Source organism: Podarcis raffonei, chromosome 10 (genome assembly GCF_027172205.1).
Source record: "Podarcis raffonei isolate rPodRaf1 chromosome 10, rPodRaf1.pri, whole genome shotgun sequence".
Classification (NCBI taxonomy): Eukaryota; Metazoa; Chordata; class Lepidosauria; order Squamata; family Lacertidae; genus Podarcis; species Podarcis raffonei.
In genome coordinates, this window is record NC_070611.1 from 54,176,647 (window position 1) to 54,189,281 (window position 12,635).

Genomic DNA, 12,635 nt, shown 5'->3' on the forward strand with positions numbered 1-12,635 from the left:
CGCAGCTGTACCTTTAACACCAGCTTGCTCTGCAAACAATAGCAGGTGAAAATCAGCTGCAAAAGGCTTCACTTGCTGGTTTCCACAGATCACATTCCTATTGTTATAGGAATTCTAAGGTCTTATATAGATAAAATAAATGTTCATAAATGTACAAGGCAAACACACATGCATAAGTATAGTGTCTGAAACAGTACAGGAGAGCAACCCTGAAGCCATTTTGACTCTCCCAAATTGACCTCAAATATTTCTCTGCAAGGAAGAAGGAAATGGAAAAAGCTTTCCAATTGTCTTTGGGCTGTAGGGCTTCTTGTTGTTGTTTAGTTGTTTAGTCATGTCCGACTCTTCGTCTTTTCTTACTGGGAAAACCATAGCTTTAACTATACAGACCTTTGTCGGCATGGTGATGTCTCTGCTTTTTAAGATGCTGTCTAGGTTTGTCATTGCTTTTCTCCCAAGAAGTAGGCGTCTTTTAATTTCGTGACTGCTGTCACCATCTGCAGTGATCATGGAACCCAAGAAAGTAAAATCTCTCACTGCCTCTATTTCCTCCCCTTCTATTTGCCAGGAGGTGATGGGACCAGTGGCCATGACCTTAGTTTTTTGATGTTGAGCTTCAGACCATATTTTGCGCTCTCCTCTTTCACCCTCATTAAAAGGTTCTTTAATTCCTCCTCACTTTCTGCCATCAAGGTTGTGTCATCTGCATATCTGAGGTTGTTGATATTTCTTCCAGTAATCTTAATTCTGGCTTGGGATTCATCCAGTCCAGCCTTTCGCATGATGAATTCTGTATACAAGTTAAATAAGCAGGGAGACAGTATACAGCCTTGTCATACTCCTTTCCCAATTTTGAACCAATCAGTTGTTCCATATCCAGTTCTAACTGTAGCTTCTTGTCCCATATAGAGATTTCTCAGGAGACAATTGAGGTGATCAGGCACTCCTATTTCTTTAAGAATTTGCCATAGTTTGCTGTGGTCGACACAGTCCCTATATATATACAGTCTAGCAAGAATCTGTTAAGCTGAGCACACTATCAGTATGCATAAGAGATTCAGGAAATAAGTATTTACCATCTCAAAGGAATGGCCAGACTACTCAGAAAAGGCAATCAAATAAGGCATTATCAGGTATCCTGGCAGACAGGAGAGAAGCAACATACTCAAATTTCTGCTGGGAACACCTCTTTCTGTGATGTATGTATGATGTTTTGGGGGGTAGTCTTGAGCTGCAGGGGAGGCAATTTCAAAAGTCTATACAAGTGCTTGCACAGGAATGTTCTGGGTTCCTCTTCTCCCTCCCTGCATGGGATGAGTGGGGGACTCTGTTGCAATAGGTTAATAAAGATCATGCTTACTAGCTGCATTGCTTCTCAATAGCCTCAGGTTGGCCTCTGGTATTTTCTCCTACCAATAGAGAACCTACGTAAGGACTCTATACTGGCTCTTGGATACCCCATAAGGGAAAAAGGAGTCGGTTTTTTCCTTATAACACTGTGAAAAGTGCAAAAACGATGCTGGAGTGTGGCAGCACTGACCCTCCCTGCCCATTCATATTTGGAAGGTGCCTTCACTGTACTGCATTTGGTGCATGCTAAAAAATATTATTTTACCAGTAAGCCTACACAGGCATGTAACTTTTAACATGTAAACTTATTATGTGGTGTAGATGGTTCCAACATCAGACCAGGACCTGGGAGACCAAGGTTCAAATACCCACTCGACCTCACTGGGTGAACTTGAGCCAGCTGCTGCCTCTCAACCTAACCTACCTGGTAGGGTTGTTGTGGAGATTAAATGAGGGGGAGAACCATGTATACCACTTTGAGATCCATGGAGAAAGAGGTGGCCTATACAGTGGTACCTCGGGTTAAGAACTTAATTCGTTCCGGAGGTCCATTCTTAACCTGAAACTGTTCTTAACCTGAAGCACCACTTTAGCTAATGGGGCCTCCCGCTGCCGCCACATGATTTCTGTTCTCATCCTGAAGCAAAGTTCTTAACCCGAGGTACTATTTCTGGGTTAACTGAGTCTGTAACTTGAAGCATCTGTAACCCGAGGTACCACTGTAAATGCATTAAATAAATTACCGGTACACATAATTGGCTTTATTCCTATGATAGGCCTGTAGCAGCAGCAGCAGCCAGGAGTTCGGCAGGTGCAGCTGGACTCCTAGTTGGCCCCCTTCCCTCTCCTATGCCCGTGCAGGAAAGGCAGAGGAGCCCCGATCCGCTTTGCAGCTGGCCGCCCGGCTGCTGGCGTTTAGGCGAGGGTGCAGAGCCCCCAACAAGGATTCCTCAGCGTCACGTGTGAACGCGTCTCAAGAAGCCTTTCTCCTTGCACTTAGGGCTTGACCTCTCCCGAGCGCTTAGGGTTGCCTTGTAAAGCAATGACGCGGGGCAATAAGAGCTTGCGAAGAGCCGCAGGGCAGCGGTACAAAGGTTGCTTTGTGTTTCCTGGGTTTGCCATGGGGCACCCTCCTCACCCCACTCCGCCGCCGCCGTTTCGATTGCGCACGGGGGGGGGGGACTCAGGAGCAAAGGATCTCCAGTCCTCTGATCCAACCAACCAGCCAGCCAGAAGCCCTTTCCAGCAGCTCGGGGATCCAGATCCCCCGGGGAGCAGCTGCCAAGGCCTTCCTCCCACGAAATCCCGCAGCTCGCGCGCCGCCGGCTCGTATTTAACAGATGGCGAGTTGATCGCGGGCCCCAGTGCAGGTCGAGCAGCAGATGGTGGCCGGCTCTCTTCTCTGCTCTCTTGCGCCCTCTGCCGCTAGGACTGGGCTGCAGCCCAAAGCACTCCGAAGCACACAAAAGGCAGGAATTCCTCCGAAGAGTCTCGTGCATCCGAATTCTTGGTGGTCTCTTTAATAATAATAATAAAATCGAAGTTTTTATTTTGCATCATGACGACTAATCTCACCGCCAAAAATCACCGTTTGATGCTGAGTGATGGGAACAGCATCCCTGTGATTGGACTTGGGACATACTCAGACCCTCAAACGGTAAGAGCATTTATTACTTTTCTCCCCCTCGCATGAATATGAACTCACCACAGCGGTTCATTGTTAGGGTTCTGTTTCTTGAAAGGAAGCGTCTCTGTCTCCCCAGCTTCTTTTGAAACTTGTTTGGACTTTAGATTCTCCCCTCGCATTTCAACCCCATGCAGGCTTCCAACCCCCCTGAACTCGTTAAAATTTATCTTGCAGAGATGTGATCAGCCTTGAAGAGTGAAATCCGGTGAACCAGTAAGCCAATCTCTGGGGCCTCTTTTGCAAAATTCAATCAGCACAAATCAAACAAGCCAGAACATCATGTGTATTTAAACTTGGTTGTGGGTGCTTGTTGTTGACTCTGATGTAATTCAAGTGACTCTTAAGGCTACATTCTTACACATGCAGATTTGAGGGTTAAGCACCCTGAGGCGGCAATGCTAAATGCTCACTGGGAATAAACCCCAGTGAAAGCTTTGTGCGTGATATCTAACTCAGCCACACTCCCACTGAAAGAAATTAGTCCTAGATTCTAAACCCAGTGATTTCAGCCAGTGTGATTTAGTCAGATGTCACCCAGTGGGGTTTACTTCTGAGTAAACCTGCCTAGGATTGGACGCTGATAGTGGGACTTTTCTTCTGAGTTTAAATGTGCAAGAGATTTGGCTGCAAGCCCGTTTATAGAGTCGCGCTCTGCTCAAGTGTCGTTGATAAAGAATTGTGAGTTAAGGAAAGTACTCATCTCTCACCTACATAAATCGGGGCGATGGATAAGTGCTCAATGTTGCTTGGATCCATTGTGCTGATAGATGGCAGAGCAGGGGCTGGCTTCAGGCTTGTAGGATCGACCCTGTCTCTCACTGGGACCCCAAGATCCGCCAGTCAGAGCTTGGGGTGAAAGACATACATACAGTTAGCACGAAAGCCCTGGGCACCCCCCCAACCCATGCTGAGCTCAGGGCTTTGTTTCCATCGCCAGAACTGAACAGAGCTCACACAAAAGACTGGGGCTGGGATAGCTCTCAGCAGCCTCTCTTAGGTGTTTCTAGCAGGACTCTGCTAGCAATCACACACACTTACATGGTTTTTAAAAAGAGGGGGCAAATCTATGGGGAAGAACACACTCTGTGGCTACTGCTAACCTCTGATGGCTACATTCTGCTTCCATTGTTGGATGCATACCATTCCGATACTTGGAAACTGCAGAAGCGGAGTGTGATTCCCCCCTCCCCTTCTGCTAGTGCTCTGGTCCTGCTTGCAAGCTTCCCACAGGCATCTGGGTGGTCACTGTGAGGCGACAGGATGCTGGACTAGATGGGCCACTGGCCTGATCCAGGGGCTCTCCTTGTATTCTTGTTGTTGTTTAGTCGTTTAGTCATGTCCGACTCTTCGTGACCCCATGGACCAGAGCACAGCAGGCACTCCTGTCTTCCACTGCCTCCCGCAGTTTGGTCAAACTCATGCTGGTAGCTTCGAGAACACTGTCCAACCATCTCGTCCTCTGTCGTCCCCTTCTCCTTGTGCCCTCCATCTTTCCCAACATCAGGGTCTTTTCCAGGGAGTCTTCTCTTCTCATGAGGTGGCCAAAGTATTGGAGCCTCAGCTTCAGAATCTGTCCTTCCAGTGAGCACTCAGGGCTGATTTCCTTCAGAATGGATAGGTTTCATCTTCTTGCAGTCCATGGGACTCTCAAGCGTCTCCTCCAGCACCATAATTCAAAAGCATCCATTCTCCTTGTATTCTTGCCTCCCAACAAATTCCACCCATTCACTCCTGCTGTAGATCAGGGGTAGGCAGATTTTACCTTGATAAAAACTTGAAACTCTAGAGCTATAAGTTGGAGCCAGATACAACACACACACACACGGATAGAATTAAAGAGCAGGGTGTGTATAAGTAGGGGCTGAGCCCAGGAGCTTCCCTCACCACCTGCCCCCAGTTACCGGGACTGATCTGCACTCCCTCGAAAGTCCCCACCTGGTTTTCCTTGCAGACTTATTTAAGGGAAGGGCAATGCAAGAGCAGTTGCTATGTATGCAGAAGGTCGCAGGTTCAATTCCTGGTGTCTCCAGGTAGGACTGGGAGGGAGGTTGCCTGAACCCCAGAGAGCCCCTGCCAGCCAGCGTAGACCAGTAGTTCCCAATACTTCCCTCCAACGCAACCTCCCTCCCAGTCCTAATGCAACCTCCCTCCCAGTCCTACCATAGACCACTTGAAAATTGCTGATGGTCCTGGTGGACCAGTTTTTTCTGCATGTCGAGGCAATTCAAAGAATCATAGAATTGCAGAGTTGGAAGGGACCCCCAGGACCACCTGGTCCAACCCCTTGTAATGCAGCAATATGCAGCTGACCCTGGGCCACTTACAGTCTTTCAGCCAAGCCTACCTGCAAAGAATGGGGAGGAGGAGAACCATGTATGCCACCCTTGAGCTTCTTGCAGAAAAGGGGGGGGGCACATAAATGTAATGAAGTACATCAATGAAATAAGGAAGGAACGCTCTGTTTCTACTGCTAGATGTCCTAGGACAGGCATCCCCCAACCTGCGGCCCTCCAGATGTTTTGGCCTACAACTCCCAAGATCCCTAGCTAACAGGACCAGTGGTCAGGGATGATGGGAATTGTAGTCCAAAACATCTGGAGGGCCGCAGGTTGGGGATGCCTATCCTAGGACTCCAGAATCAAAAGGAAGCCTGCATTCAGGCACAAGGCAAGGTGAGATGACCAGCTCAGGCAGCAAGGATCCACAGGAACAGCCGATCCCGGTGTAGATCTTTCTTCCACCCAGCCAGCCATGCCTGATGTAGATCTTCACTCACCCCTTCTTCCCTGGTGGGAAGGGGGGCGCCATTTTGTTTTCCGCCTCGGGTGCCAGAATGTCTTGAACCCAGCCCCTGATTGCAAGGGGAGCCAATATGGTTCCCTCCAAGAGCTGGAGTACAACTTCCCCACATCCCTGGCCACTGGCTATGCTGACTTGCAGTTCACCAACATCTGGAGGAACAAAGCCAGAGGCCTGCTGATGTGCACATTATCGCAGCCTTGACAATGATTTGATTGCAAGGTGGGGGTCTAACTCTTCCAAATAGCTAAATAAATTCCATATATGCATGAAAGCAAGTCCCATGGCAAGAAGCAAAGCTTAATTCTGAGTAAATATATGAAGGATCAGGCGGCACATGTTTGTTCAGCCTTAGAATTTTTCTCCAAGGGAGGGAAAGGGAATCCTTTTGTTTGGCGGCTGGTGTTCCATCATGCATGTGCAATACAACTTGAGAGAAGGAGCTTTGTCAGATGAAGGGCTTCTACGTGTCCAGACAATAAGGTGATTCAGTTCTGCATGGTTAAAAACTTTTTATTTTTTAAGGCCAGTTCATCTCTCTTAGTACAGTCCAGTACTTTTCTTATCACTTGACTACTCATGCGGAATTTGATGACAGGGTTGTTGTGAAGATAAAAATGGAGAGGGGGAGAACGATGTAGATAATCCCTACAAAATGTATTTATTTCTTTGTCATCCCCCCTCAAAAAAAGCATTTATAAACAGCTTCATAGTTTAAAACTCTTTAAGTGGTAAATGTGAGAAAGATAAGTGAATAAGGATGGCTGAGAATTCCATTGGTAAGAGAAATAGGTGTGGAAATTGCCTCAATTGGCACGCCAGCCCAAGGGCGCCCTCGCTCACCCGAGGTCACAAAGTGAACTCAGTGGGAACCGAATGGGATTGTGAGACTTGCTAGCCCTAGAAGTGCTTTCTAAGGTTTGCTGCCTGCCAATCTTGCTGCACTGAACAAATATAAAAGATGAAGAAATGTGCCGGAGCCTCTCGCAGCTGGCTCTGATGCATTCAAAGGAATGCCCCGGAACAAAAGCCCAGATTCCATCACCCCAATTGCTGGGGCTCCTCAAACTGAATGCCAAAACCAACTGTCGGAAGACGCCAAGGCATCTGCGTGTGCCCCTTGATGTGGTGCACTGGGCATTAGAATTTATCTTCATCTTTGGACAGCCTTAATATCTACCAAAGCATACCTGATGCTCGCAAGCTGATTCTTTCAGCCCATGTTTGCTTAAGGTGGGCCATACTGTGGCGGGAGGGCGAGGGAGAAGAGTGGATAGGATAGTCTGTACTACTCTCGGCTACTAATTTTCTGAATGCTCTCCTACTTTATGCATTAAAACCTTCCTGTGGATAATGACAAACCAACATCTGTTTGACTATTATTCTCGTTTTCTATTTTCGGGAAACTCTTTTTTAAAAAAATATGAAAGGGAGTCTTCAAAAATGCTTCAGGTTTGCAGAACATCTGGGTGATGCCATATTTTGCATGATATTTTGTCCCAGTAATGTTGCGCAGCTCTCCCCCCCCAAACTGGGCATGCTCCAGAGGTTGTTGGACTCCAAATCCCATCAGCATGGCCAACAGTCAGGGATGATGGGAACTGGAGTCTAGCACCACCTGGACGGGAGATGCTGCCCCTTCATGTGCCTGAAATGAATGCATATTCTCCCCATCCAAACCCTTTCCCTTGTGACTTTTCATGTTGTAGTTTGGACCCTGAAGCTCCTTGGCCCAAGGGCTTGCCCAGCAGCGTTTTCCTAAGATATTATCCACTCTGATGGTACTACATCAGTGGTGGGGAAACTCTGGCCCTGGGGCCAAACATGGCCCCCTGGGCCTCTCTATCTGGCCATCAAAAGTCTCCCCAAGCCCTGTGCCTGCTTTCTCAGGCTAAACATAGCCAGTTCCTTCACTTGATCTTCATAGGACATGTTTTCCATACCGCTGGCTACCCTTATCAGTTGTTCAGTGTTTGCAGTAAACATGTCATAAATAATCTGTCCTTGGGGTCTGTGGGCAAGTTAAACTTGCAGACCATTGTAGCTCTATTTCTGTAATGGTGTGAATCAGCAAGTTACCCCATCAACTTGCATTTCTTGTTTATATATAAAATCATAGAATTGTAGAGTTGGAAGGGACACCCAGGGTCTTCTAACTCAGCTAAAGCATCCATGAGAGATGACCATCCAACCTCTGCTTAAAACCTCCAAGGAGGGGAGTCCACAATCTCCCGAGGGAGACCATTCCACTGTTGAACAGCTCTTCCTGTCAGAAAGTTGTTCCTGATGTTTAGAATCTCTTTTCTTGTAACTTGAAGCCATTGGTTCGAGTCCTACAAGCTTGTTCCCTCTTCCATATGACAGCCCTTGAGATTTTTGAAGATGGCTATGATATCTCCTCTTAGTCTCCACTTTTCCAGGTTATACATACCCAGCTCCTTCAAGTGCTCACCATAAGGCTTGGTTTCCAGACCCTTGATCATCTTGGTTGCCCTCCTCTGCACATGTTCCAGCTTGTCAACATCCTTCTTAAATTGTGGTGCCCAGAACCAAACACAGTACTCCAGGTATGGTCTGACTAAGACAGAATAGAGTGGTACTATGACTTCCCTTGATCTGGACACTATACTTCTGTTGATGCAGCCTAGAATAGCATTCACTTTTTTTGCTGCTGCATCACACTCTTGACTCATGTTGAGCTTGTGATCCACTAAGACCCCTAGATCCTTTTCATATGTCCTACTAGTAAGCCAGGTGTTCCCCATCTTATATGTGCATCTGGTTCTCTTTTTTATAAGATATTTATTAGGGTTTTACACAAGACAAAGATTTACAGAATAAAAAGAAAGCAAAGAAAAGGAAGAAAATAAAAAAATACAAAAAATACATAGAAAAAAAGAAAATATAAAGAACAAATAGATAGGAAAAAATTAAAAAAACAAATCCATTTTTTAATATCTTTAAGCTCATTTGCTTGTTTCCTTGACCTCCTCACACCTCCCCTTTTTGTATTCCCATTTACATAATCAATTCAGCAAATCCTTACCCTCTTTCATTTATCTTAACTCTATATCTTAACATATTATAGCTATATGTTTTCATCCATTATCAATCCATTTTTGCATATTCTTATTAACCTTGTTGCTAATGCCACTTATTTTCAATCCAACATCATTTTAACATTCATTAATTTTACAATATTTCTGCAAATAGTCTTTAAATTTCTTCCAATCTTCTTCCACCAACTCTTCTCCCTGGTCTCGGATTCTGCCAGTCATTTCCGCCAATTCCATATAGTCCATTACCTTCATCTGCCACTCTTCCAGGGTGGGTAAATCTTGTGTCTTCCAATACTTTGCAATAAGTATTCTTGCTGCTGTCTTATATGTGCATCTGGTTCTTCCTGCCTAAGTAAAGAACCTTACATTTGCCCCTATTGAAATTCATTTTATTATAACCTTTCACAATCTCTTTGCAAAACAGGCAAGACCAAAGTGAGGGGGGGTACCCACAATATTGAGCTTCAGACTAAAAGCCTGGGGGCAGTGGCAGGGTAAGGCCAATTTAAATGCCTGATCCTTATATATGAACCAGGGATACTCTGAGTGAAAAATCACTGTCCTCCATGCCAGCAATAACGTGTGTGTTCTGAAACAATGGCTCACTAAGTAAGACCAAAGGCAAAAAGGTCATTGGAATACATATCTTGGAAGCTGAACTGGGGGACAAGGGGCAGGGGGGGGTGATCCTAGCTGGGTTACCACTCACCCAACCTCAGCGGGAAACACTCCACCTACAGCCATGGTTCTCAAACTTTTTTTCCTCTGGACCACACTTTGAGATTTTATTTATTTATTTTTTGCATTCCACTGATTTTTTTCTATTGGTAAGAACTACATTGGAAAACAAAAAGAAGCAACTCCTAGCCATTCTTGATTTATAACATAGAACAACAACTGCTTTATAATGTGATTGTAGGACAACCAGAAAGTATAAAACAATGTAGCTATATAAGAACATGAACTTGTGAGGGAGGTTATCGGGATAAAACTCGAAGCAGAGGCTGTGCCAGCCTTTGGCTCCAGTTCCTACATGGGAGTCCTGACCTGCCCCAAGAGACACCAACCACAACTGTTATAAGGTGGAAGGTTGGCAGCTTTAAAAGGGTGTGTGGGTGTGTCTTCAGATCAAGTTCACTTGTTCCTCCATTATTATTATCAGTAATAAATATTTCCATCCCACCCTACCGCTGCTTTAAACAGTCAGATGCATCATTAGGGCCCCTTGCGCCCTCGGCAAGGAGCTGTATTGCCGCTCCACCCAAAACAATTACTTTGCCACAATAGCCATATTAGAAATTACTACATTTTATGTGTCCCAAGTACTGTGGTACCTCAGGTTACATATGCTTCAGGTTACAGATGCTTCAGGTTACAGACTCCGCTAACCCAGAAATAGTACCTCGGGTTAAGAACTTTGCTTCAGGATGGGCGGTGCGGTGGCAGCAGGAGGCCCCATTAGCTAAAGTGCTGCTTCAGGTTAAGAACAGTTTCAGGTTAAGAATGGACCTCCGGAATGAATTAAGTACTTAACCCGAGGTACCACTGTACTTGAAGTGCCCAGGGTAAGAATGAAGAGCAAAAATCATAAAATAATGCATGCCTTTGTGTGGGAAGATTGGGAAACCTCTCCGACATTTTATCTTGCCACAACAGTGGTGGCTTTGTCGCCCCACACATATACTTCATCCACCTCATAGTGTAATAGGCGATTTTTGCAAAAACAAAACCCTGGGTTTGTGCCCCTGGCAGGAACTGGTTTCACCAACCCCTAGGCATGCCTCCGTTTGCAGTGTCTAGAGTAGATTACAGCAAGGTTTTTGGGGGGAGGCAGGGTGGGGACTAATAAAATTCAAACAGCCAACAACAATTTTAGGCATTTGTCTGCCGCCCTTATCTTAAAAAAAGGGAGTGGCCTTAAAGAATGTGGGTGCAATAGAAATTTCTGTGGTGGTCTCTGTGAGGCAAGGCATTCCACCATCTAGGCCTAGCCACAGAGAGAAGGCCCTTTCCCACGGCCCAGCCAGTCCTGCCTCAGGCACTGTCAAGACACAAAGAGGAGTCTTCACAGCAGATATTGTGGGGAGGAGATGGGCCGTGGGTGGCAGTTCATGAGGGCAAACAGGGTGCTGCCCCACCAACCTTGGCCAACCCTCCCTTGCCTTGCCTTATTATTGCTTACACCCAGGCCAGGGGGGTGGGCCCTGGCTGTCAGTTTCTTCTGCCTTAATCTCTGCATTGCTGCTGTTTATAGGGACAAAACTAGAGTAAGTTGGCCGTGCCCGTCATTGATTCTTGACTCCATCTGCTCTTGACTTCTGTTCCTTCCACCTTCCAGCCCTAATGGGCCCCAGCCCCCACTGTGGGCAGCTTCACTTACTTTTATTGGGATTGAATATATTTTTGTTTATTCCATCTTCTAGGCTTTGTAGCCTCCAAAGGTGGCACAAAAAGCAACCAGTGAAACAAAGATTTTATTTATTTTGTTACTTAGTTAGCTTTTGAAACCATAAAGCAAAACCAACAGCAACATTAAGTAGCATTAATATAACGGCAGTAGAGAAAACTATTATTAAAACATAAGCCGACTAGAATGAAACAAAGTATTTAAGGCTCTTCTGAAAGCCAACTAAGAGATACATATATTCCAGAGATACATATATATTTGGAATGGACACAGATGAGGAGCCACCAAGGAGAAGGCCCTGGAACTCACTAACCCAATAGCTCTCACCAAATTATGGGCCGTTTGTTGCAAATTTTAAGGCTCAGGTGGGTACAGATGGGTATAGGTGGTCCCTTGAGTATCCTGACTATTTAAATGGGATCACCAACACTTTTGAATGCTTGCACAGAAATGAACTTGCAGTCAATGCAGCTGTTGCAAACTGGGTATAATATGCTCACCCATGGGTAAGCTAGCACTCGCATTCTTGCTGCCTGGTTCTGGACCAATCAGATTTTCCATTTGCTTGCCACATGTAGATCACGCTGCCATAAACACAATTCCAATCTGAAAGTAACAAAAATGTGTGCCATGAGATATTGATCGGTCACCTTGACCATGGATTGGAGAGAGTTGGGTAGTGGTTTTCATTAGGAACCCGAGTTCGAGAAGGGGAATTTTTCTTCTAGCAATCATTATTGGGAAAAGAAGAGACCAAGATGTGAAATCGGAGGAAAGGGAACTGTTTTGAAGAATGTTTCTTGTCCTCCTTATACTGGAAATGTCACACAAGAATGCCTAATGGAAAGTTAAGCCTGCTTTTTTGCATACGAACAGGAATAATAGAATCAAAACACTGGAACCTGGGAAAGATCTTAGAATAGTCTAAACCAGCCCCCTGAACTGAGGAGGACTTTATTATTATAGATTAATCATTCTTGACAGATGTTTATCTACCCACCTCTTCAAAAGCTAAAATTGATTTCCCCCATCTACCTTAAAACTATTTGTTTAAACAAGCACCAAGTATGGCATTTAGGAATGTCTTCATAGTATTGAACCCATTTCTACTTTCTGCAACTTTTGAATGTTGGAGGATTTTGTTTAAAAAACTGTGGCTGAGGGAGGGGAGTGTGCTAGAGCCACAGTAAACAGCAATGCAAATGCAACCTTAATTTTCCAGGTTGGAAGAACAAGCACCACCACCCTTTCCTCAGTGGTCTGAAGATCTTACTGCCCTTTCTACATTTGAATGTATATCTTACAATTATCTATCTCGTTTAGAGACCTATTT

The 12,635-nt window shown here is 45.4% G+C and overlaps 1 protein-coding gene across 2 annotated transcripts in view; it reads left to right on the forward strand.

The window, feature by feature from the left end:
- The first annotated feature begins 2,524 nt into the window (after window positions 1–2,524).
- Window positions 2,525–12,635, forward strand: part of AKR1D1 (aldo-keto reductase family 1 member D1) — a 35,257-nt gene continuing 25,146 nt past the window's right edge. Inside the window, exon 1 of one of the 2 annotated variants that reach the window (XM_053405277.1) lies at window positions 2,525–3,007. In XM_053405277.1, the coding sequence (XP_053261252.1) occupies window positions 2,909–3,007 (99 nt within the window). In that variant the 5' untranslated portion in view covers window positions 2,525–2,908. The remainder of the gene's footprint in view (window positions 3,008–12,635) is intronic. The other variant, XM_053405278.1, reaches the window with a different exon arrangement.